Source organism: Rhinoderma darwinii, chromosome 11 (assembly GCF_050947455.1).
Source record: "Rhinoderma darwinii isolate aRhiDar2 chromosome 11, aRhiDar2.hap1, whole genome shotgun sequence".
NCBI lineage: Eukaryota > Metazoa > Chordata > Amphibia > Anura > Rhinodermatidae > Rhinoderma > Rhinoderma darwinii.
Window position 1 is genome coordinate 6572635 of NC_134697.1, and position 27953 is coordinate 6600587.

General features: G+C 42.8%; 1 protein-coding gene across 2 annotated transcripts; it reads right to left on the bottom strand.

The window, feature by feature from the left end:
• On the bottom strand, nt 1-26816 carry MXI1 (MAX interactor 1, dimerization protein). 2 transcript variants are annotated; one of them, XM_075842819.1, is made up of 6 exons: nt 26605-26816; nt 17393-17513; nt 10040-10069; nt 6815-6929; nt 6204-6375; nt 1-5334 (listed from the first exon to the last, which is right to left on the bottom strand). In XM_075842819.1, exons 1-6 carry the CDS (start codon nt 26789-26791, stop codon nt 5171-5173), a joined length of 789 nt encoding a protein of 262 aa, XP_075698934.1. In that variant the 5' UTR covers nt 26792-26816; the 3' UTR covers nt 1-5170. The 2 variants fall into 2 exon arrangements, with proteins under 2 accessions (XP_075698934.1, XP_075698935.1); XM_075842820.1 differs by lacking the exon at nt 26605-26816 and adding an exon at nt 18347-18494.
• Nucleotides 26817-27953: the final 1137 nt, after the last annotated feature.

Below are 27953 nucleotides of genomic sequence, written 5' to 3' on the forward strand. Positions count from 1 at the left end.
AAATATTTTTTTTTTATTTTGTTCCTTTCATTGGTTTTGCACCAGTTTACATAATACATTAAAAAAAAACAAAAAAACAGAAAACTACGAGAATGAAATAAAATAATTAAGGTGTTCAGCAATAATTTAGGCATTTCTATAAAGAATTTCTTTAGCAACAGGGAAAGTTAAATTATTTTTCTTATTTAACAGAAGAAATTAAAAAAAAGGTTAGGGGAGGAAATGATACACGTGAAAATTATTATTAGTGCGCGAAAAGTAAAATATTTTAAAAATGTAGTCATTAATAACGCAAATTTGGCAGGGGGGGGGGGGGGTCGTTCGTCGCCATGATTTTGACCCTCCAAAACAATAGGCCTCATTTATCAAGACTGTAATAGGAAAACTGGCCTTGTTGCCCATAGCAACCAATCACAGCCCAGCTTACATTTTTCCAGTACAGTTAAAGAAATGAAAGCGAAGCTCTGATTGGTAACTATGGGCAACAAGCCATCGCTATGGGTAAAAGGGCTGGTCTTGATAAAGGGGGCTCAATGATGGTAAAAGAGCAATTCCAGTCCCAAATTTGACATCGGTGATACAGTAAATAGTCCTAAGTCACATGGTAAAGACATTTTAAGAAATATAAGCCCAGATGTGGTGGGGAAAAAAACCCAAAACCAAAATCAGTCGTAGATTTTGTTCCGCATTTGCCTGACAGATTGGGCATGCTGCCGATTTGAAAACTTCAGCATACCTGGATTTCCGCATGGACGTTTAGAAAACCCCCATAAAACATGTATTGTACTTTAAAATTGTCGGTGTGGGATCTGCACCGGAAATCCATGGCAACTGAACAGATCCTAAAAACGTCCCTTGCATCATGACTCAGAGTGGAGCAAAGACGTCGTATGCTTTTTACTATGAGAGGAGCTTCCTCCTCAGCGCGTTATCGCAGCCTGCTGGCGGAAAGGAGTGGGGGAAGGGAAGTGACAACTGCTCTGGGCATATTCCTGGCTCACACGTGGTTGTCACTCTCCAGTTCCACAGGCGCATTGGACTGAGAAACCAAGCTGAATACCAGAACACTGCCCCCTATGGACCACAATATGGAACCTGAACGGACCGGAGAACTTTTATAGGCGACTGGAATTGCCCTTAAAACAGATTTACAAATTAAAAATAATGAACATTTCCTCCTAAAATAATACCTCCGCACCGCTTATCAGCACCGCTTATCAGCACCACTATACACAAGATGGGTGTTTAAATAAAAGTGCACTTATATTTTACTGCAGAAACGTAAAAAAAATAATTTTTTTTTTTCAGACTATAAGACAACAAAGATGAAATGGCATCTCATATAAAAGGGGTTCAAGTGAATGGAACGGAGCTGCAGGACTAGACACAGCCCATTGAGAAGGGTGGCGCTGTTTTTGGAAATCCTGGACAATCCCTTTAAGTACGAGTCATATAGTCAGAAAAAAATACATTATATAATAATTAACAAGGGTTCTTATATCAGGACACAAATCCAGAGCCTGCAGGGAAAATACCAGGATGCGATCAGCTAACTATGGAGGGGGGGACCATTTTCCTGAAGCTGGAGCACCCCTTTAAGTCGTGACTCATTTCAATTGTATTTTCTCCTATTAATGCTAATAAAAAATATAATAGATTAGAAAATTAGACATTTATACATAATAATAATATATTATAAATATTTTCGTTGAAATAGCCCAAGTTTAGTAAAGACCGCACCATAATAGCTTCCTCTATATTCGCTGCAGACCCCAATATGAGTGTCACCGCTAAGAATCCCTGCTTTAAATGTTGGTACTCTCAGGCGTGGGAGCGGCTTCCATCATATTATAACCCAATTTACTTTCTAAGGTCAGTGCTAGACAATGGGTCTCAAATCGTGTGAGGCGTTTTTAGCGCAAGCGAACGGGAAACGGGAAGAGTCATGAGACGATTGCCTTGGCCCCCATTTTATTTTGGAGTGCGACTTCTGCAGGACTGATCCAAGTCCGCTGCATTTTTTGCGCCGTTGCATTGGGTCGTGCATTTCTGTGGGTGCGATTGTCACATGATTTTAAAAGTTGCAAGACAACACAAATCTAAAGTCTGGAGCTGGGATTGCACTGTGTGTGTGCGAAACGAGTCAGCTAACCACCGGTCAGTTGCGCAACAGTCGCATGAAAATTTACCCGATCCTTTGACGAACAGAAGCTGCGCCACGTGATTTGGGTCGGACTGGATTAGCGCTAGCCTAAGAAATAGTGAAATGCATTACCTAAATGGACATTTACATAAATCGCATAAATAGTAAATAATTAAAAAACAAAAAGAAGTGCAAGACGGAAAGAAAAGCCTGTGAAAAAAAAGTAACATTGTTCGGGTTTAGCACCGTGATGGGACAGGGACAATCGCAGCGTAGTCACTAGGAATTCATTCACTTGCAATCCCACACATGACAGACACACGGTGGAGGATTACACCCGGGATTACTGCGTTTACAGACCCATAATTTACTACAAATACATAACATTAATTTCTTAAAGGGGAAGTATCACTTTTTGATTGCATAATCCTAAATAGAACCAAATGAATCCATTTTGGTGTGCTCAAATAATAGGGGTCACTGCTTTTATTCGTGTCACTTTATCAGTGCACATTTTTATTATGGGGCCCAATGTATCAAGTTTGCAATAAACTAATAACATTACTCAGGCATGAGGCAGGCAGTGACTCATACCTCAGTGAGGTCACAAGTTGCTGGCTTTTGTCACCTCTAAATACAGTTGTTATCTACTAAGGCACATCCCATTAGATGACCACTAGGAGGAGGGGGGGGGTTAACAATTTTTAGTCTTTGATTATCACGATTATTTTAGTGTATGCCCCTTTAAAAGGGTATGAACACGCAAGCAACCAATTTTTTTTTTATTGCTCAAATGCATCTTGCAAATAGTCTTGATTAAAAATCTGTTACTGGTTTGTGTATGCAGCCCTGATGCCTAGTTAGGTGTCTCTATGGTAACAGACTACAAACCCTGTAGTCTTGTGTTACTCTCTTCTTCTGTCTATAGGTTACCAATAAAAGAAGGTGGAGTGACACATGACTGCAGACTACACACAAGTTATGGTTGTAATACATAGCATAGCCGTGGAGATACATAGTTCTGCAGAGGAGCTGTATACACAGTACGGGAACAGATTTTGCAAAGTGTAGTTCAATTTTAGCAATGGAGCAATACAAAAATTAGGCATTGATATATCCGTACACTTGGCCCATCTGAGCATGGTGGCCAAATGTCGACCGCCACGTTACGCCTATGTTCTGTACGTCACGTATAATTTGTGAATGCCCTAATCCCAGACTTGCATTTTACATCAGACGGTCCAGTAGACTCTTCCTAAACTGCAGATTTTGAGCTCCCGTAAATCCTTTTCTGCTCCTAACAAAGCACCAGAATCCTAAAAATAAATTTAAAAAAAGAGCTAAAGGGACCCTTAAAAATGGAACTAAAATGACTACAATGGACAGAACACGGCTGCAGGCCAAGATAGAAGAGTCTAAGAGAGTGCAGGACTTGACCTACGCAGAGCTCACCGAACCGGCAACAACGTCGCGCAACTTACAAAGTTGAACATTAGCTTGTCTAGAAGACACTTTCCTAATCCGCACACCGACCGACCGACCTTACACTGCAAGCTACAATTCGTTTTCTTTTTTCCCATGAAGGCAATGGATCAGTGCATATATCCCCCAATTGGTAGCATAATAATTAATAATTTAAAGGGGTCCTCCTGATTCAAGATGGCCGCATTGTGGTTATTTAGGAGATATTTCTGTTGAAGATGGTACAGCGGTAATATCGTGATCGATACCGTGAGCTGTAAGTTTACAGGCACACACCATAAAGAATTCATTTCTATTATTGCCACTCCTTTGCCAGTATTTTACTTACAAATTTGGAGAAGTTAAAGAAATTGCTAAAGAAGGTTCTCCACCTAAAATCTTATTAGTAATGCAGGCGGAGATGGGTAATGACTATCAGTTTATGAGGCAGATGGGTTGCTAGGGATACACTGACAGCCAGCTTGTCCATAGCAACCAGTCAAACCAGGTAATGGTCAATCTCATTCTGCACTAGAAATCTGATTTTCTTGTTAAACGGAGGCAGAGAACCTCCATTAAACGATCAACCAAATGCTTGGTGCCAATTGGTTATAGGGCTGGCTCAAGTGGTGCTGTTACAGAACAAAAAGTGCCACGGGTTCGATGCATGCTGTAACAAAAGGCCATGCTGGGTCTTGTAGTTCTGCCGGACGCTATCCTAGAGCAACCAAAATAAAAGTTATGGAAATTAAAGAGACAGAACATCAAAAATAGTAGGTTGGTGAAGGCTGAAGCATCCAGACGTGAAGTCATACCCTTATTACTGGTCGCCATGCACATCACACAGTCACCAGGTGTGGACATAATGCACTTCATACACGGCAGAAGACAGTATGAGATTGCCCAAGTCTTTGGCGCAGAGATGACCCAGTTGATCAGAGAGGCTGGATGAACTTTGTGTAAACTGGCCCCTGGGCTGCTGCAAGTGAAGAAACTTATTGCTGGTAGATTGAACGTCTTATAGAGTATGAAAGACCATCTTGGGTAGAATTTAGAGAGTAGAAATTGGCTTTCTGGAACGAAGGGTGCTACAAGACCCAGAAGGGTGGACACTCCATTGACCACAATGAGTAAGGTCTTTTTGTTTTACACCATTCCATGGTAAAAGTTTTTATAAAAGTCTTCTAAGATGCCGAATTAAGGCAACGAACACGTGATAATGTCATCTTCAAAGCTTTAGATCTGTATGGAACATAGAACACCGTAGGCAGATCTTCAAGTTGTGCTAAAAAAAAGTTTCGATCACTGTAATGACCTCCAACACTGCAGGAGTTGTGTGATCTTCAGGGAATGCCCTTATGTCATTGGAGAAGAAGAAGAAGCTGGTCAGAGGTTTTTGGTCCAGCAAAACAGAAGAAAACCCCCTATGACTATCCAACTCCATTCATGATTGGAGATCTGGAGGAGCAAAAATATTGATTAAATCCAAATGTGGACCACTGGTGACTGCAGGCAGTAAGTCCAATCCACTGCTGTTAGCCCATTGGTGGTGGGGCCCCAGGACTCTTATGAGCGGAATATCAGCTTGATGCTAGCACTGGAATATCCCTCGTCGCTGCCCAAGCTTTGCCTGCTGCTGTGGTCGTCCAGGTCACTGATGCTGGTGCTACTAGAACTGTCCACTTCCAAGTGGGAGAATTCTGTGCTTTCAACGTCCACCTCGATCTCTTCTGTGGAAGAAAAAAAATATGAACATCAGTTATGGTAACATAATACTCCCACCTTCATTACTGCACACGGGCAAAGGACAACTGGATCGTACTACAATGTCTTCATCAGTGGGCAAATTAGCTCGTCTCCAGAAGGAAAACCTTCTATTGCAGATGGTTTTCCTGTGAGCCAATGTCCAACCCACAGAAGAGCCTTGAAACATGACATGGGGTTTTAGCCAAGCCAGAGTCTCCGACAGCAAGAGAACGCCATCTGGAGACCGCTGTTTTAGGGGTTTTGCCTCTCGTCAGTACAGAGCAGGTTGGTGGCTGGCTGGGTGAGAGGCCTCAAAGGTAGCACTCGGGGTTGCTGGTTCTCAGAGACACAGCTGGCATGAAGTCTTACAAGCAATGCTTCATGGAAAAAGTACACAAAATTAGCCCTCCTCCAGAAGAAGAAAAAACATCTCTCTAGTGCCACCATTTTCTTTCTTCTAGAGAGGAGCTAATTTGTATACTTTTCCCATGGAGTATTTCCTGTAAGACTTCATGCCAGGTGTGTCTTTTCAATGAGAACCAGTACCCCCCAAGACTCCGTGAGGTCATGTTCTTTTATCCAATGATAATGATAAGATAATTGGTAATTGCACCCAAGTTCTTCTGTCTGGTGGCCCACAAAAGCTTTGGTTTGACACTAGTGATGTCATCACGTGTAGCGGAGCAGTAGACTGGAAATCTACGTTATGCCATCTGCATGGAGGTGGTAAAGTCACCAGTAGGCCTTCTTAGATGCCGGCACAACCAGTTAGCTTGACCATCGATGATGTGTTATTATGGTTTAAACAACTCTCCTTGGTGCCAGTTAACTGGTCAATAGTCAATAGTTTTACCTCGTTCGGAGTCAGACCGGTCAGAGGACATGCTGGAACCAACACTATCCGCTCGCACACGCTCAGGTTCTGCACAGCCCTGTAGCTGCTCCAACCTCCTCTTCAAAAACCGCTGCTCCCTTTCCAACATGTCCAGCTGATGTTGTCCCTTCCGTGCTGTGTCTTCAAGTTTCTGCAGGAACATGAAGAACATTATTTACATAAGGAGATAAACTTTACACTCCCAAAATCTTAGTGACATCACGGATCCCAGGGGAGCACTTTGCCTCCGGCGGGACCTTTTCCCGACTATGGCGGCATATCATTATGTCAGATATGACATCCATCCTTGCACAGTCCCAGTACAGTCATCCTTCTTTAGTGCCAATCTGTTATGACCGGGATCGGCACAGGAAGTGGAAGTTACATGCAGCTGCCACGGATAGGCTGCTTACATATAACGTCTTGTCTGCTGATAGTGGAGGAGGAAGCATTGTGGGAGTGTAGAACGGAGAGAGGTTATGCATTTTAGGCTACCATGTGGCATTACTAGAAGCATGGTCTTGAGTGTAGTTCTATCCTTCATCCCCCTTTCCCTCATATCCAGGCAGCTACGGCTTGACTATATGCACCTTGATGTGCTGTTTGGCTTTGTTTAGTAGTCCCAGGGTGGTGTGCCGGTTATTTTCGGACTCTAGGGGTATAAGGTCCTTCAGTCGTTCTAGACAGAGTCGTAAGTGGGCCCTTCTGAAAATAAATAAATATACAACGGTCACATTGATTTTCAGGGTCTTTTCAAAGTCAGTAAACCTACAACATAGTAAACTGGGTATTGTATGAACAGCATTTAGGAGAATGAGAAAATATAATATTTAGAGCCCATTTAAAGGGGTATTCCACCTGAATTTATTTTAAGAAAAATCTGATTAATACTACAAAGAGAGATAGAGAATGGCATGACATGACTGCTGTGTGAACCCAGCGATAATCTTAAAAGGGATATTCCCATGATAGTAAGTGAAGGCATATCGCTAGGACATGCCATCACTTACTGATCAGTGGGGTCTGTCTGTCAGCCAGAACCCACAATAGTTAGAATAAAATGGGCTGCAGGGATAACCGAGCGCTGCAGCACCGAAGTGCAGGAGGAAACTCAAAGGAACCACGGGTCTTCCTTCTCCGGATCGGTGGGGGTCACAGATGTCAGATCCTAGCGATATCCGATGACATTCAATGATGGAGATGCCCCTTTAACAGCTGAGGTATGGCTGACAATCTGGTTGCTAGGGGGTACATTGCTTAACAACCAGTGTTGATAAGGACCTAAAGGCCTTTTCTGGGACTTTTAGATTGATGGCCTACCCTTAGGGTAGGCCATCAATATTTGACTTGTGGGGGTCCGACTCCCGGCACCCCAGCCAATCAGCTGAATCAATGGGACAAAGCTGCAGTGTCAGGCACAGCCACAACCTTATAAATGGACCTTCATTCAGCGGATTGACAGGGGTGCCGGGAGTTGTATCCCAATCATCTAAATTCATATCCTTAGGATAGGCCATCAATATTTTGAGGAGAATCCCTTTAATATAAGTGGATGGGGCTTTACTATCTTCACGGTGATAGAAGTCTCCAGTTTGCACTGATCCAGGGGTGAACACAGACAGGACCCCATAGGAAAAAATAAGCCCCACCACCAGGGGGAGGCCATTATAAAGATAGATGAAGAAATAGCCGAATAAAAATTTTACTTTGACGAGCAGAAAAATATCCACTTTATTATTAGGATTACGTCACGTGTCTGCGGTTACGTGTATCCGTCTCTTCTCACCACTGGATCTAATTATTTTATATTATCTCCAAAATGGCCTCTGCGGTGACGAGGAATTACATTTTGAGTTCTTATCTTTACACAACACCCTTGGCACGGCGCCCATACTACTCCTGGCCTGTCCGCATCATACTCTGTGTTGCCAAATATGTCTCTCGAGGCCAAACTGCCGGCTTCAGCTTCATTTAAAAGGACATAAACCCTCACAAAAAAGCCTAATAATCCTACACTAGTTCAAAACAAAAATGTAAAAGCTGGGTGACAACCAATACGACATTACAGCTGCCACAAGGGTTGTCATCCAGCTTAAATATATATATTTAGTATGAAGATAAACAAGAAGGATATAGTCATTTTTCCCATCGATGTGGCCTTCACTAATCGCTAAAACAAAGTGGCGCCTTGTCACGGCTTTCGGTGTCTCTGCTCGGCTTTTTTCGGAGCCTGCACGATCACCCATTAACTATAACTGGCCAACCATGAAGTTCGCCGTCAGGAGATGACGTGGCATGGCGATTTCCTGTAACTTGGTTCTAGCAATTGCGGAGGTCGACCCCGCCCACCGGACATTGATGGCACATCATAGCAATATGTTATCAATGTCTCTACTACGACAACCCCTATAAGTCTCTGGTGGCTAGTGGAATACAGGAGGCACTTCGGGCCTTGTCTATTAACGTTCTCTAACAGTTACCCGTAGCAACCATTCAGCGCTCAGCTTTTATTTCTTATATTATTCTGTCATAATCAAGGAATGGGGGGGGGGGGGGGGTCATTTATCAAAAAGCAAAACGGTCTTTGTTGCCCATAGCAACCAATCATAGTCTAGCTTTCATTTTACCAGAGCAGTTTAAGACATTGAAGCAGAGTTCTGATTGGTTGATATGGGAAACAGTTTTTCTTTTGGACCGTTTTAATAATGGAGGCCCATAAGGTCTTAACGTGTCATTAGGCACAATCGAGATTTATGAGAACGGTCTAACATGAAAACTGGACTTGTTGCCCAGAGCAACCAATCGGAGCTCAGTTTTCATTTCTTAAACTGCTGTGGAAAAATGAAAGCGGAGCTCTGATTGGTTGCTAAGGGCAACAGGACCAGTTTATCTGGTGTCTAGATCTTAGAATAAATTATATAAGAACTTTTTTGTACGACGTTATTTTCACCCTCTTCTACTTATGCAGAGAGCTCGTCCTTTCAGTAGCAGCAAAGACGACCAGCGAGGTACAGGAAGCTGCGTACCTCATGCCTCAGTGCCAGGACCTCCCCGTATAAATAAGTACCGTACCTTGTCTTTACCATGTACGATATTACTGCATATTATTTCAGGTTTTATTTCTTGCTATAAATTTCAGAGAAGCAGAAAACTTTTGTTTTACAGGGTCATATATTTATACAAGTCACGGGGGAGGGGGTCATATTGTGTTATAATAACCCCCCCCCCCCCCACACACAATGGTGATTATTAGCAGCTTGTTATGGCTAAGATATGACCCTAATAAATCACCGGATACGGGGAAAGCGTAATAAATCCCGTGACCCAGTCTTAACCCTTGGGTCCCCCCAGCCTCCCACATTCCATTAGTCCTCACTCCCACAGGCGGACCCCCGGGCCTCATCTCCACGTCCCTGCATTCTCAATGTACAGGACAGACCCCGGACAATGTGTCAGTTTTGTAACCAAAGACTCTCACACATTCACTCCTCAGATTATGTTTCCAGGAAAGCTGGGTGACAACCAACATTGCTGCCATTACAGCTCCCATAGTGGTGGTCACCCAGCTTTCCTTGGCTTTAGAATGGGAAATCTTCCCCGATAGACAGAGTAAAAGGAGGGAGATGGAGCATCATTGCCATTACAGCGGTCCTGTAGACGGTCACCCAGCTTTCTTTGACTCCTGAGTGGCACATCTGTTTAGATACAATGCGATACCTCCTCCTTCCTTCTCTTTTGCTCTATATCTAGACAGATTTTTCCAAGCCGGCATGGTCTAGAACCACATCTTACATGTAAAGAAGAACTGGACTTACCGATTCTTCTCTAACTCGTTGTGCGTAGATCTGAAAACATAAAAATGAAAAATATTAAACACAAAGAAACGAATAATATCACTTTATAATGAAATTCAGTAGCGTTCAATGATGGGGGATGTAGTATTGTGTGCTTCTTATAGTCTGTATCACTCATGATAGTTACACAGTTATATAGTTTGTACGGCTGAAAAAAGACACATGTCCATCAAGTTCAACCAAGGGACGGGAAAAGGGACGGGAAAAATGTATTTTGTTCTAGGAAATTATCAAACCCTTTTTTGCAGCATCTCCTGTCCCTGCTGTGACGGCTCCTGCGGTGACTATTCCATAGATTCACAGTTCTTACAGTAAAGAAGACTTGTCGCCTCTGCAGGTCGAACCTTTTTTTCTCCAGACGGAGGGAGCGCCCCCTTGTTTTTTGAGGGGGTTTTACATGTACCAGGATTTCACCATATTTTTTGTATGTGCCATTCATATATTTATATAAGTTAATCATGTCCCCCCTTAGTCGTCTTTTTTCAAGACTAAATACGTTTAATTATTTAATCTTTCCTCATAACTTAGATTCCCCGCGCCCCTTATTAGCTTCGTTGCTCTTCTTTGTATTTTTCATCCTTTCTATGAACTGGAGCCCAGAACTGAACTGCATATTCTAGATGAGGCCTCACTAATGCTTTGTAAAGTGGCATTATTACATCCCTGTCCCGCGAGTCCAGGCCTCTATAATACACGACAATATCCTGCTGGCCTTTGAAGCAGCTGATTGACATTGTATGCTGTTATTGAGTTTATGATTTACAAGTACACCCAGATCCTTCTCAACAAGTGACTCCCCCAGTGTAGCCCCCCCTAGGACATATGATGCTGCAGATTATTACACCCAGATCCTTCTCAATAAGTGACTTCCCCTAGTTTAGCGCCCCCTAGGACATATGATGCATGCAGATTGTTGGTACCCAGGTGCATAACTTTACATTTATCTACATTAAACTTAATTTGCCAAGTGGACGCCCAAACACTTAGTTTGTTTAAATCTGCCTGCAATTCACGAACATCTTCCATAGACTGAACTATATTACATAGCTCGGTGTCATCTGCAAAAATAGAAATAGTGCTATTAATCCCATCCTCTATATCATTAATATATAAGTTGAATAATAGTGGTCCCAGCACTGAACCCTGGGGTACACCACTTATAAATGGGGACCATTCAGAGTAGGAATCATTGACCACAACTCTCTGGATACGTCCTTGAGCCAATTCTCAATCCAATTACAAACTATATTTTCTAAACCTATAGTCCTTCATTTACCCATTAGACGTCTATGAAGGACAGTGTCAGATGTCTTTGCAAAGTCCAAAAGCACTATATCCACAGCGGCCCCTCTGTCTAGGCTTCTACTCACCTCTCATAAAAACTATATCCACAGTGGCCCCTCTGTCTAGGCTTCTCCTCACCTCTCATATAAACAGATCAGGTTAGTTTGACAACTTCTGTCCTTCGTAAAACCGTGCTGGCTGTCACTTATAATACTATTTATTGTCACATAATCCTGTATATAGTCCCTCAATAGCCCCTTTAAATATTTTCCCCACGATGGATGTTAAGCTTACTGGTCTATAATTACCCGGGGAAGACCTAGAGCCATTTTTGAAAATAGGCACCACATTTACCCTGCGCCAGTACCTTGGCACTATACCAGTCACGAGAGAATCTCTAAATATTATGAAGAGGGGGACAGAAATAACTGAACTAAGCTCCTTAAGAACTCTAGGGTGTAACCCATCTGGTCCTGGGGCCTTGTGCACATTTATTTTATCTTGGACCATATCTACATTCATCCAATTCAGTATATCAACGGATATATTAACAGCATTGGCAGCGGCTACATCAGCTGCTCAGCACTAGCACCGGCTACATCAGCTCCTTAGCACTGGCAGCGGCTACATCAGCTGCTCCTTCTTCTGTTGTATATACAGAGGTAAAGAAACCATTTAGTAACTCTGCCTTCTCTTGATCCCTTTTGACCAACTCTCCATTACCACTATCTAGGGGTCCTACATGTTCAGACCTTGGCTTTTTTGCATTTATATACTTGAAGAATTTTTTAGGATTTGTTTTACTATCCTTGGCCACCCGCCTTTCATTTTGTATTTTTGCTAATTTTATTACATTTTTACAGATTTTATTAAGCTCTTTATATTTTACAAAGGCTACAGCTGTACCCTCAGATTTGTATTTTTAAAATGGCCTTTTTTTTTTGTCATGTATTGCCCCTTTCACAGAAGGTGTAAGCCATGTGGAGTTTAATTTTAATGGTTTATACTGGTTACCTATAGGAATAAATTTTGCAGTATAATTACCCAAAGTAGATTTGAAAATCTCCCATTTATCATTTGTCCCATTATTTGACATTAGTTCTTCCCAGTCTATATCCTGAATTGCCGCCCTCATCCTGGGGAAATTGGCCTTCTTAAAATTAAGTGTTTTTGCCCTCCCAGCCTGCGTTTGTTTTTTACAGTATAGGTAAAATGTAACTATATTGTGATCACTGTTACCGAGGTTTTCACGAACATTGACATTCCCAACAAGATCTGCATTATTAGAAATGACCAGATCCAACAGAGCTTCACCTCTAGTCGGGTCTTCCATAAACTGGCCCATAAAATTTTCCTGCAACAAGTTGAGGAAATGTCTCCCCTTTGCAGTTGAAGCCGAACCATGACACCAATTAATATCCCGGTAATTAAAATCTCCCATTATCTCTACTGTACCCGCCTGTGCAGCCCGCTCCATCTGTTTATATAGCTGAACTTCCATCTCCTCAGTTATATTGGGGGGTCTATAGATTACACCAAAAGTAATTTTTTCGGTGTTTACCTCCCTTTCTAGTTCCACCCACAAGGTTTCAACCTCCTCACAGTCTTCACCCACTAATGTCTCTTTCACACTCACCTTCATATCACTTCTCACATACAGACATACACCACCGCCTTCATATCACTTCTCACATACAGACATACACCACCGCCTTCATATCACTTCACATACAGACATACATCAGCTTCATATCACTTCTCACATACAGACATACATCACCTTCATATTACTTCTCACATACATCACCACCTTCATATCACTTCTCACATACAGACATACATCACTTCTCACATACAGACATACATCACCACCTTCATATCACTTCTCACATACAGACATACATCACCTTCATATCACTTCTCACATACAGACATACATCACCACCTTCATATCACTTCTCACATACATCACCTTCATATCACTTCTCACATACAGACATACATCACCTTCATATCACTTCTCACATACATCACCTTCATATCACTTCTCACATACAGACATACATCACCTTCATATCACTTCTCACATACAGACATACATCACCACCTTCATATCACTTCTCACATACAGACATTCACCACCACCTTCATATCACTTCTCACATAGACATACATCACCGCCTTCATATCACTTCTCACACAGACATATACCACCGCCTTTCCTATTTGTCCTGTCTTTCCGAAAAAGTCTGAAACCCTGCAGATTTACAGCCCAATCATGTGAAGAGTCCGGTCATGTTTCAGCAACACCAACTATATCAATATTTTCTTCCAGTATCAAGGCCTCCAGCTCCCCCATTTTGCTTGATAGACTTCTGCCATTTGTGAACATAAACTTAAACTTGCCGTTCAGTTTTTCACTTTTATTCTCAGAAATGTGATATGACATTTTAGCATTTTTATTTACACTGCTGTTTTGTAACAAAAGGATCTCCTTATCTTGTTGCCTAGTCCTCTCCCCACATTCCGTTTCTCCCCCCACCAATAAATTCTGAACCCTCTCTAACCTGACTACCCCTTTTTTTTTTCTACATTAACCTCCCTCCTCAGCCCTAGTTTAAATACTCCACCACCCCAATTAGAATTCTCTCCCCCAGCACAGTGGACCCCCTTCCATTTAGGTGCAAATCATCTGCAGAATACAGTTTGTACCCCAATGAAAAGTCAGCCCAGTGCTCTAGGAACCCAAAGCCTTCTCCTCTACACCAAGACTTCAGCCATGCATTTAACTCCCTGAGCTCCCGCTGTCTTTCCTGTGATGCGCATGGCACAGGCAGTATTCCTGACAATACAATCTTGGAGGTCCTTCCCTTCAGCTTGTAGCCTAGTTCTTTAAAATTATTCTTAAGGCTCCTCCACCTACCATTTATTCTGTCATTGGTACCGACATGGACCACAACAGCTGGATCATCACCAGCCCCTCCCAGCAATTTGTCCACCCGTTCCACCACATGCCGAACCCTGGCACCAGGGAGACAGCAAACCATTCGGTTGAGGCGGTCTTGGTCTTCCTGGTTATAGAATCCCCTACGACTATCAATTGTCTTGGCTTACCTACATTACCATCCCGTCGACTACTAGCTGGGCTGTTCTCCCGATAGGATTAGGTACACAGTTTACAAGACAGTATCAACATCTAATAGACTTGGATACACTGGCTATACAGACAGTATCACATATGATAGGATTAGATACAGCGGCTCAGCAAACAGTATCACACATGAAGGTGTTAGATACACAGCTCATCAGACAGTATCATGCATGATAGGATTAGATACAGCGGCTCAGCAGCCAGTATCACACATGCCAGGATTAGATACACAGCTCAGCATCACACATGATAGGATTAGATACACATCTCAGCAGACGCTATCACACAGGATAGGATAGGATTAGATACAACCAATGCCTTAGTTACTTAGGGTTAACCCTGGTGTATTCGCGCGGAGCGCTCTTTTCTTTAGGACATCTTGTACAAAAAGTTCACTTGAGGTTACGAGCCGCACAAGACACAAAATAACAGGAACTGGCCCAGAGAACATGTAAGCTGCTTACTGCCAGACATATAAAGCTCATGTTCTGGCCCTGTACAGTAACCCAGCCCCAAATATCATCACACGCGGATCACAGCGTGGATTCCCCTCCGGGCTCATAAAACCAGAGGACACAGGCCGTGTCCCTGTATGGGACGGAGGTTTCCTGAGGTCACGGAGCCCAAGATGGCAGAGCCAAAAATGCAGAATGGAAAATGTAGATCACCGGGGGTTTGTGTTTTTCTGGGCTGGATGTAGATACAGATTATCTTCCATCTGGAATCATTTAACTCCAGTTTTAACCTTCTTGCAACAATTTAAATTTTGCACAAAAAAAAAACAAAACACCAAAACACATGAAAAAATGTCGTGTTAACCCCTTCAACCTCTGAAAACTATAAGAGCTAAATCCATGAGTCGTCTTCTGCAGTCAAGTTGATAAAAGTTCTATAGATCCCTCCATTTCTCAGGCTCTGTTCACACCTGCATTGGAGGCTCCGTTAGGCGGAAAAAATAGCCCAGCGTGCTGCACTATTTTTTCCGGTAAAACGACGCACACCCTGACGGAAACCCATCGGAAACCATTAAAGCCATTGGTGTACGTCATGTCACATCATTAAGTTCCATTATTCTGCTCATATGACGGAACAGAAATGGAATTCATAGCGCAGATTTGTGCCATTTAAGCTCTCCCGTCGGGTTTCACCCAGCTTTCCCAGAGTCCTGAATGGTCAATATGCCGAGATTTGTAGCAATGCGTCCTTCCTCTAGTATTTCTTCACAACTTTGCATGTCCGCCGTGCCCTTGGAAGGCTGGGTGACAAGGATTGTGGGAACTATGACAGTGGCCATATTGGCTGTCACCCAGCTTTCCAAAAGATGGATAGAACTAAGAAATGGCTGAAGATAAATGTTTATTGCTAAATTCTAAGAACCTGTTAATTTCAGTGATCACAGACGGTTCTCCAAAGAACCTATAAAAGGATCCTGAACTTGGGACCCCCTATTTTACTACAAAATATTCTAATAGGGTATCTTAATAAAGGTTGCCTGAAGCGGACAATGATGTTAAAGCTTCATTTTATCAGAGATATTTGTGATGGGGGAACTTGGCGCCTCCGTGATGTCATTGGGGAATCCTTCAACAGTGAGGTAGAGAAATAGATATTGCAGAGCTGAGTTTGTTATTTAGCACAACAATGTTATCTGTGTGTCTTCTATGGTTATCTTAACAATTAAATTACAAACTCGGCTCTCCTACATCTCTAGATCGACGATCCTTAAATTTTAAATCATGGATATTTTGGCACACAAATCTGTTCTCTTCCAATGACTCAAGACTCCTATAAAGACCCCAAATAACAGCAGGAAATCCTTGTTTTATCTCGCTGCAGACGCAACCCTCACATCCAGCAATAAAAACCAAATCCCCAGAGGTAAACCCATTATTTCTGGAAGCTGCATCACATACGGAGACAACTTTACCCAGCATTGTCCTAAATTTTGGGGCCGCTGATGTCATATCCTGGCTGCCATACCTTGCTTCGACGGGTGCTCAAATATAGTGTCACGCTGAGAATTCGCAAAACAGGAAACGCTAATGGTCGGTCAGTTCTGCAGAACTCTACAGCTTGTACATAGGGGAAGGTCTTTGTAAACGTGACTTTTAAAAAGTATGTGCAACTCCGAATACCATTTTACACCATAGAATTTTTAACAACGTGACAGAAGACGACGAATCCAGGATTAAGGCTGAGTTCACACTGGCGGATACGCTGCATAAGAGCACGCAGCATATCCGTCCTGTGCGCCGCAGTGAAGTCCAGGCGAAAAACCACACCAAACCGCTGTGTCGTTTTTCGCCCGGAACGTCTGCTGCGGAAAACTGCAGCACTTAGCTTGCCTGCTAGCAGAGCGGACGTTTCATCCCAGGAGACCGCTGCAGCCTGTGATTGGCTGCAGCGGAGGTCACATGCGATTTAGCGTCATCCGAGGAGGTCGGCCCTCTGATGTCATCCAGACTGGCCTCTTGGAGGAACACAGACTTCTGGGTAAGTATAAGATTTGTATTTTTTTTCTGAGTTGCTTTTTTTTGCAGCGGAATCGCTGCGACCCCGTCGCAAAACAGGCAACAAGTGATATTTGTTGCGGGTTTTACATCCTCATTCAATTCAATGGGGAAAACCCGCAACACAAAAGTAGCGATTACGCAAATACAATTGACGTGCTGCGGAATAAAATCCCGCACCGCAGGTCAATTTAAGTGTTTTTTCCCGCTCTGTATTTACGCAGCGTGTGGATGAGATTTGTTCCGTTGCGGAAAATCCGCTGTATTTACGCAACATGTGAACTGACCATTAAGCTTTTAGTTGTGGGTGCATCATCATCCAATGCTGCATTAGTACATCCATTACAAGGGTCCAAGAGAGGGTCTTACCTGTTTGTGCTGTTTCCTAGACTACTACTACACCTCTTGGATTTTAACCTTCTTGTTTTTAGGCTGTGAAGATCCGAGCGGTCAGGAGAAGGGAAGCTGGAGGCGTAGCCATGTTCACATTCTGCAGACAGAGAAATCAGGAGTTAGCATCTGCACCATGACAGGGTCAGCTGGAATGCTGGGACTTGTAGTCCCTCATCAGTTTTCCTTAAGCTTTCCTAAATGCAATTTCCCTATGAAAATCAACCAATTCATTTTTCTGTTTCTGGGAAAGTTGGATGACAACCAATATAGTCACTATTACAGCGCCCACATGAAAATGGTGGAATATATAGCTATATAATTAGGTCTATATAAAATTCCTTTGATGTGGTATCAATGATACTGGATAGGTGCCGGATTATCAGACTTTCCGGTTTATCGGATGCTAGATTAAAGGAATTCCTATGTATATGTATTGTCTTTTATACAAATGACAACGTTTTTTGCGTGTCTTTAAAATGTTCGTCATCTTCTCCAAAACGTCCAGAAACGTCACAATCAGAACCCAACACCGTCCACCTTGTACAAACTGAGTCACCACGCAGAGATCTGCGCACTGGCATGAGTGCCAGGAGTCGTGGAATCTCAGGCGTCATTTTACACCCAACCTCATTATTACACATAGTAAAGTCAAATAATCGCCGGCTCCTCATTCACGCGGCTATTTATAGCATTTCACATAAAACCACAACTTATCCCCGGAACTAAATGGAGCATGAACGGACCTGCCCAGTATTCAGGCTTATTCCCTACACACAAACACAAGGGTGGGGATCATACAGTCAAAACAACACGACAGTTACTGCTGCATGCACACTACATCTCCTGTAATGCAATGCAAAAAAAGATTAAAAAAACAAACACGTGGAAAAAAAGAGAATAAATAACGTCACCGGTAAACAGCGCCTTTACCTCGGTCTCTTCTATCCAGATAGTCGGCAGCATCTAAGAGCCTCTGAATATTTAACATTCGGACGCAGTCCATAATGCAACTTTGTAGCCTCCAAAAATGTTCAATTGGGAAAAAATAAAATAAAAAAATTCTAGTTTTTAGGTTTTTTTTTTGTGCAAAAAATAAAAACAAAAAGTTAAAAATGTTTGGCCAATAGGTAAGAAATCGGATGCCAGTGCATGCAAATTAATGGGATGTTAAAGGGCCCAGGTAGTATTTTGCAGCAGAGCTGGGCCTCACTAGGGCAGAGCTGCGTCCAGTTATGAAGGTTTCAGTGCAAAACGAATGGAAGACGGAATGGGAGCTGATCCCCGCAGAGAGGAATGTGCTGGACGGGAGCAAAAAGATGCCAAGAAGGAAATAAAAGGGCAATTTGGCCTGAGCTGCAGCAGAGGGACATGGACTGGGAGCTGCCCAGACAGCACTGACATCCAGATAAGAGTTTGTTTACTTCTTGCAGCAGAGACAGAGGGCTGGTCCCATACAAGCCAGCTGCAAGGATCACTGGGAGTTGTAGTTTTCTGTTCTGCAGTGAGCACGTTCTTAACCCTTTCACTGCCAGAGGTGTCTTGGTGTGTTTTTTTTAAATGTATTATCTCATGTGGAAACAAAAGGGGCCGTTGTCAAAGGCTTATAAATATGCAGATGTCACATGGCACAGACAGGCCGGGGTTCTCAGCAGCACTAGGCATTAGCATAAAGGCAAAGGAGCCAAAATCTCCACAGAAATGTCCTTATTTACCCAACTGTTCCAAAGTTAAGATGTAGAAATATAAAGTATCTAATTGTATCGCATTCCGGCGTTATATTTGCAACATTGTGTTACTTTGTTTGCTTTTGTTTTCTGCTTACATTTTTTGTTGCTATTTTTACTTTTGTGTTGCTTTTTCATTGATGTTTTGATCACGGTGGTTACCAGGGTCAGACTGGCTCTCCAGAGGATCCTCCTACACGGGGCCCAGACGTGAGGGCCCAGCCACAAGGGCCAGCAATCGACTACCCCATTGAAAGCGGACATCCATTTAGGTTATATCAGGACGTGCCCATACACTTACGATAGTTGTTGGCCCGAACAACTATTCTTCCCAACTCTCTCGTATATATGTGCCATAGGGGAGGTGTTAGGACACCCTCATACACATTAGATAGTCAGCTGCTGAAATAAGTGGGGACGTCTTTTATTTAAGGTGTATGGGTACCTTTACTCATAATAGGACCTCTGTGTATGCAATAACTGGGCAATTGTGGGCATGCACAATTTTTGAAGAGCGGTCCTTCAGAATAATTTCCAAGAGGCGCCAGTCCAACACTGGTAGTCACTACAATTCCTCTTTGGCTAGAAGGAAGCCGTGCTCACTGAGAGCCACATGTAAAGAAGCGTTATTTCACATTTATGGATGTTGCTGTTGGTATCGTCCCAAAGTTTGATTGTGCGTCTTATTTTTTCTATTTTGGCCCCTTGTAAATTCCATGAAGGAAGAGAGGGAGATAAGCGGCTGTCAGGCAGCTCCGGTGCCACTTATTTCAGGGGACACAATAGAATGAGGCAGGACCAATTCAACCTGTACAATCTCTCCGCCCCCCCCCCCCCCCTTCTGACACACTGACAGAAGAATGTGGGTGAATGTCATAAAACAGTGGGATCTGCCAATAGATATAAATATGTGCCTTGAAGCTCTACAGTGGTAGCCATGGAGAAAATACAGATTCGGCTACTAAAACCAAGCGCTTTGTCAATAATTGGCGCATCCTTGGCGGCAAAGAGTCGCCTACATAGCTTTCCCTGCCTTGTCGGGGAGGACAGGGTGACAATCTGGCACTGCCCTCCCCTGTTGTTACAGCTGTGGTGGAGTTTTATACATGTTCATGATGTAGATTGAGAAGAGGTGCCCAGGACCCCAGCAGTTACATGGGGCGCTTTACTGTCATGTATGCCCCTTGTATACATATATACAGTGGACCCCGGAGGCAGCCAATCAGATTGTTTTGCTTTTCCTTTAATTTTAAAAGTTACAAATTGGGACGTTGGATAGAAGGGGAAGTTATGTAGAAGGTCACATTGTTTTTTGCTTTGATAATCTACAAATTATTATCCAAAACAGGACAGAATGCTCCAGCAAAAGAGGAACCATGAGATTATGTGTAACCGCCCGATCTCTGTGTCTTAAATACAGAAAAAATCAATAGTTATGATCATTATTGGGGGTTTCTGACACCTAAAAACTTCTTGGTTTCTCCAAATTTTAACATTTTATTACACTCACTCATGACACGCCATTGCGGTATTATTACAAAAGGGATCCTGGTTACCGTCAGCGTAGGGAGACCATTACATTTACGAGGTTTGTACAATAGATTATTTTGTTTCTACCATTTGGAGCAACTTTCATGATTTTTTTTAGTGTTTAGTAAACACTTTTAATATTATTGCAGAGCAATAGTATACTCTATAGTTGTATATATTTGGCCATAGATGGAGAGAAACCCCCTCCCCTCTTTGATCAGTTACATTTTGAGATACTTTTCCACTACATTCCAAAAACGTATGAACATAAACTTTATCCTAATTTCTATATTATATTTCCTAAAATCTATTAAAAATTACAGTTGTGACACCACAGGACCACCAATTATGAGGACCACCAATTATAAGGAACACTTATCAGTTATTGGGGTGTCTATGGCAGCTTTCTTTCTAAAGGGGGTTTTACACTGGGCGATTATCAGGCAGACAAGCGTTCATAGAACGTTGCCGATAATTGCAAATGCTCGTATCGTTTTAAAAAAGTGAAATGTTATAGTTGTCGGCAGCACATCTTGGTGTGTAAACAGGGAAACGCGCTGCCGACATGATAGTAATGGATGGGGACGAGCGATCGGAGTAACGACTGCTCGTCCCCATCCATAGCTCCGTGTGACAGCAGCAAACGAGCGCCGATCAATGATGTCTCGTTGATCGGCGCTCGCTGCACCGGCCAAAATCGGCCGGTGTAATAGGGCCTTAACTCATATCTATCCATCTCATACCTATCTATCTAGGCACAAACAATGCACATTTCCTAAAACCTCTCCCCAGCCTTACAATGCTACAATCTGTAAAGAAATATATCTCCCCTCACCCCATTGTAACACTACACAATGAGAAGTGGTCACCCCGAACAAGTCTTTTGTCCCCTGTAAATAAATGCTGTTGCTTTAAAACAAGGGGATGACGTCATCAGCACTGAGAACAATCAAGTCCATCCCCCAAGTTCTGAGCCCAGCAACCAGCGACATCACAGAACCAGCTGGACTCTGATTGGTGGATAGCTAATACCTGATCCTGCCTCTGTTGATAGACAGCCAATAAAAAAGCGCAGATTGGCTCCATGTGGAAACCATGTGTGCGGTGAGGAAGTGCAGGTCGTGTGATGCTGCAACGCTGTGTGTGCACAATATAACAACTAATGATACAATGTAACAACTATAGACACAATAGAACGAACGATACAATGTAACAACTATAGACACGGAACATTCTATTTGTAATCAGTATTAAAGGGGGTTTCCTGAATTAGTGTTTTATGACAGAAATAATATAAGCGGTTGGGAGAATGGACTCGTTTTGGCCCCATCCATCCATGGAGAGGGTGTCGCACATGTACGGTCACTTTTCATTGAAATTAATAGTTATGACATGGATGTAATTGAAACATAGTAAGGCCACATTCACACAGCAGTATTGTGAATCAGTATTTGAAAGCAAAAACCAGAACACTAATAAAATGAATTATAATGGAAAGATTTACATCTCGTCTGTGCTTCGCACCCTGATGCAAAATACTGATATGAGATAGATAGATAGATAGATAGATAGATAGATAGATAGATAGATAGATAGATAGATAGATAGATAGATAGATATGAGAGAGATAGATAGATAGATAGATAGATAGATATTACAAAGGAGACAGACGTTGAGCAAAAACCAATATGGCTGCCATTACAGCTCCCACAAGGCTTGTATTACTGTTTAATTGTAAAGTTGCCTAATAATGTAGCTATTGAGGGGGTGAATCACTATGGAACTAGGAAAATGTCCTCTAAGGACCATGTGGCAGTCCCATCTGCAAGGTTTAAAAGAGGCCACATTGTCTGATCCTCCAGCTTTCCCATAAACAGAAGAGTAACTAAGAAACAGTTAGATATTATTTTTTTTTTTTTTACAATGTGACAAAACAGGACAACTCCGGCACTTCTATTTGCTACAAGGTGATACAGAGTTTCAAAAAGTTTACGGTGAAAACATGAACCATAATATTCTACACAGACACACAGAATGATTGGTCTTTATTCTAAAACTAGACAAGACCCATTCAATGCATTTTGCAGAAGTTTGTGTCTCATGATAAGATAATGGCAGGGGCTCTATTGTAGCCACATGCTGGGGACAGACAGGGTCTTTGTATCACATCAGACAAGGAAAGGAAGGGGGGGGGTCTCTGCAGCTGCACTGGGGCAGTCACTGCCATGGCTGACTTAAGGGTTAACTTACAGGTGCAGATGGAGACTATGGGAGATATTTGGCAATGCAATGTCTGCAGCCCCCAGGGATGTTTCCACACCCCCTGCAGAGGTGTAAGCAAGCCAAAACAATAATAAATAATAATAAATATTTATGTTGTGTATTATTGTTCTATTAGAGTTACATTGTATGACAAGTAAACTGCAACCCCACAGCTCTGGAGGCCATTACATCTATAGGTGATGATATAAGAAGATACAATATAGCACTGTGACCTGAGGTTATATGGTTACTAGTGCACTGTACACAACACAGGGGCTATTTACTGCCCAGCCCTCCCCTCCATATGACCTGTGATTATGAGGTTTGGTTGTTTGTTGTCCTGGGGAGTCGTAAACATCACCCACCACCAGTGGACAAACAGCACCATACATCACCCCCACATGACAGGACTGGGGTGATGTATGTAGGACCCCTTATCTAGAGTAATGTACTTCTATTCCATCCTCAGACGTGGACCATGACACATTACCAGGTGCATGGTTCCTGTGCAGGTGTCATGTGTGAGTCTATATGTCCTGTCACACTTTATAGAACAGTAGTGGACTGTAATATTAATTATAAAGTGAGACCCTCGGAGTTTATATGATATTAAACTTTGAGCTCTCACAATTTACATATCAATGTACTATCCTGTAATAGCAATCACGCTCTTGGGGGTTTATACAGCTGCTTCATATAAAAACCTAGTCCGTATATTGCCGCCCTGCCTGTAGCTCTTTCCTGTTGGGGTTTATCATTAGTATAATCTTTATACTAGTTGTAAGTATATTCTATAAGAAATGGGTGTGCAGTGGTTCCACACCCCAGGCACCTGCCTCACCCTCCTTCGGGCACTAAGGGCTCTTTGTGTCGTGATGACACGTGCAGTACCAGTATCACTTCAGACAATAAAGCCCAGGAATAATCACTGTCCTGGTGCCCATCATAACCCAGAAATTTACTTGTGGCCTCCACACATATCAGTCTCCATAGATACATGTAGCATCAGAGCAAAAATAATAAAGGGACATAAATAGCACAGAGTGTCTACAGACAAGCAGCAAACATACATAGTATCACACACATGCACATAGCAGAAGAATACAAAGTATCACACACATGCACGTAGCAGAAGAATACAGAGTATCACACACATGCACGTAGCAGAAGAATACAGAGTATCACACACATGCATGTAGGAGAAGAATACAGAGTATCACACACATGCACGTAGCAGAAGAATACAGAGTATCACACACATGCATGTAGCTACAGAGTATCACACACATGCATGTAGCTACAGAGTATCACACACATGCACGTAGAAGAATACAAAGTATCACACACATGCATGTAGGAGAAAAATACAGAGTATCACACACATGCATGTAGCAGAAGAATACAGAGTATCACACACATGCATGTAGGAGAAGAATACAGAGTATCACACACATGCATGTAGGAGAAGAATACAGAGCATCACACACATGCATGTAGGAGAAGAATACAGAGTATCACACACATGTATGTAGCAGAAGAATACAGAGTATCACACACATGCATGTAGGAGAAGAATACAGAGTATCACACACATGCACGTAGCAGAAGAATACAGAGTATCACACACATGCATGTAGCAGAAGAATTGTATTCTTCTACATGCATGTGTGTGTGATACTCTATTTCTGCTACGTGCATGTGTGTGATACTCTGTATTTCTGCTACGTGCATGTGTGTGATACTCTGTATTTCTGCTACGTGCATGTGTGTGATACTCTGTATTTCTGCTACGTGCATGTGTGTGATACTCTGTATTTCTGCTACGTGCATGTGTGTGATACTCTGTATTTCTGCTACGTGCATGTGTGTGATACTCTGTATTCTTCTCCTACATGCATGTGTGTGATACTCTGTATATCTGCTACATGCATGTGTGTGATACTCTGTATTCTTCTCCTACATGCATGTGTGTGATACTCTGTATATCTGCTACATGCATGTGTGTAATACTCTGTATTCTACTCCTACATGCATGTGTGTGATACTCTGTATATCTGCTACATGCATGTGTGTGATACTCTGTATTCTTCTCCTACATGCATGTGTGTGATACTCTGTATTCTTCTGCTACATGCATGTGTGTGATACTCTGTATTCTTCTGCTACGTGCATGTGTGTGATACTCTGTATTCTTCTGCTACGTGCATGTGTGTGATACTCTGTATTCTTCTGCTACGTGCATGTGTGTGATACTCTGTATTCCTCTGCTACATGCATGTGTGTGATGCTCTGTATTCTTCTGCTACATGCATGTGTGTGATGCTCTGTATTCTTCTGCTACATGCATGTGTGTGATGCTCTGTATTCTTCTGCTACATGCATGTGTGTGATACTCTGTATTCTTCTCCTACATGCATGTGTGTGATACTCTGCATTCTTCTCCTACATGCATGTGTGTGATACTCTGCATTCTTCTCCTACATGCATGTGTGTGATACTCTGTATTCTTCTGCTACATGCATGTGTGTGATGCTCTGTATTTTTCTCCTACATGCATGTGTGTGATACTCTGTATTCTTCTCCTACATGCATGTGTGTGATACTCTGCATTCTTCTCCTACATGCATGTGTGTGATACTCTGCATTCTTCTCCTACATGCATGTGTGTGATACTCTGTATTCTTCTCCTACATGCATGTGTGTGATACTCTGTATTCTTCTGCTACATGCATGTGTGTGATGCTCTGTATTTTTCTCCTACATGCATGTGTGTGATACTCTGTATTCTTCTCCTACATGCATGTGTGTGATACTCTGTATTCTTCGCCTACATGCATGTGTGTGATACTCTGTATTCTTCTCCTACATGCATGTGTGTGATACTCTGTATTCTTCTCCTACATGCATGTGTGTGATACTCTGTATTCTTCTCCTACATGCATGTGTGTGATACTCTGTATTCTTCTGCTACATGCATGTGTGTGATGCTCTGTATTTTTCTCCTACATGCATGTGTGTGATACTCTGTATTCTTCTCCTACATGCATGTGTGTGATACTCTGTATTCTTCTCCTACATGCATGTGTGTGATACTCTGTATTCTTCTCCTACATGCATGTGTGTGATACTATGAATTCTTCTATAGACAAGCAGCAAACATACATGTAGGATAAGGACACAGTCTCACATACATGCAAGAGCTGCACACATATAGAATCACATACATACATGCATAATATATATTATATACATACATATATATAGGGCCATACACATGCATGCAACACACACACACACACACACACACGTATATGGTCATACATGTAGGGTCAGCACACATGCTCAGTGCCCGGGCTGCTGTAGCAGTTTCTGGCTGGTAACAATGGGATGAAGTGCCTGCTCTTTGTCTGAATATAAAAGAACATTGAAGAACAAGAAGAGACATGGAAAGTTCTCCGGACTCCAACACCAGAAAGAAGTGCTAATATCGCTTTTCCCAGGGTCTTGCCACATGCACAGGGCACAATGCCATATTCTATCCATGCCAAGCTGGCACCAGGCTCACAATAGCCCCGACTGCACCCCCCCCCCTAGCCTTTGTCTCCCTGCAGCCCCTATAGAAAGTAGACCCCCAAAATTCCCCCACACCCCTGACCCTTCCATCCCTCTTACTTTTCCTGTCCTGGTCCACTCTCTCCAGGTAACTGGCAGCTTCCAGAAGGATCTGCACATTGTCCAAGAAAGTGGTGATATGCCCCATGTCCTGTCCCTGAGTGCCCAGCAACTCAGTCAGGGGGCACCTGGGCATCTGGGCGGCTGTGTCCATCATGCTGTCCTTTCTGGGCCGACCTCTGACCATGTCTGCTGGGATGAGCTGCTCTCACTGTCCTGGGGGCTCCACAATAACCCCCTGTGCACTTTATTCACTGGATGCAGACGGGAGCCGGGCCGGTCCTAGTGCCGCCTCCTGACCTATATTAGCATATACAGGCAGACACACAGTTACCGCCAGACAACTGGTTTAACCGCCTAAATCCCGGACAGTCAGTCCCACCCAGCAACCAGACAAGTGTGCAATCAATACAGGCAGCAACCCAGCATCTCATGTGCTGTACTGCACCCCCTGCATCATCTAACTCTGCCAGCCAGGGTGCAATATCCAGCTATTATTCCTGGGTAGGGGAAATAAGGGGTTAATTCCACATTGTTACTTGACTTGAGTTCAGCAAAGTCCTAAAAACTTTTTATTTTGCTGCTTTGGAAATTAATGTGACCCAGAGACAAAGCACCATGTGATGTACAGAACCTGCTGCATTGTGGGTCAGTGTGGCATTGTGTCATCCGGCACCTATTGAGAGTTGTAGTCACATGTGGGGAGTGCATTAGTAGACTTGCTTCAATACACGTAAACTTATTCTATCTGGTTTATACAGTATGGCGTGCTGGTACCTGTAGTGCCACAACATCTGAGAAGCCACTTTATGTCTAGGCAGCCAGAGAAAGATTCTTTATACAATACCAATAATTTATAATACAAACTGCCGTCTGCAATAATATATATTTATATATAGTACAAAGAGGGAGTCAAAAGTATGAAACCATCCCAATAAGGAACGATCTCGTGGTTACAATATTACATTAGATGAACGGGGACACCTATGACTTTTTTTATGCTACCCCTCAGGCCCCATGCACACGGCGCAGTTCTGATCCGCAATTACGGATGCATAGTTGAGGATCCAGTCATTTCTATGGCCCACGGACACCTTCCTGTAAATTACGGGAAGGTGTCCGGGCCGTAGAAACGACCCGCAAAAAAGTGGACATGTCCAGTTTTTTTAATTACGGACCGTCCTCCTATTCCCTATAATGGGAGCACGGCCCACAAATGCAGGTGACTGTCCGTGCCCATAATCACGGACCATGTGCAGGGGGCCTGAGGCTTGAAGATCTTTTAGAGTCCCTATGGATTACCGGTATGGAGCAGTAGTCACCATATGGCATTTCTGGATGGGACCATG

What these genes read in the sequence shown, in the direction of transcription:
- MXI1 (XM_075842819.1), bottom strand. Translation starts at nt 26,791, where the DNA reads ATGGTCAGAGGTCGGCCCAGAAAGGACAGCATGATGGACACAGCCGCC. An exon ending in CTAGGAAACAGCACAAACAG is followed by an intron (nt 10,070 to 17,392) that starts GTAAGACCCTCT and finishes TTATGTTTTCAG; the next exon opens with ATCTACGCACAACGAGTTAG. An exon ending in CCGGTCTGACTCCGAACGAG is followed by an intron (nt 5,335 to 6,203) that starts GTAAAACTATTG and finishes TTTCTTCCACAG; the next exon opens with AAGAGATCGAGGTGGACGTT.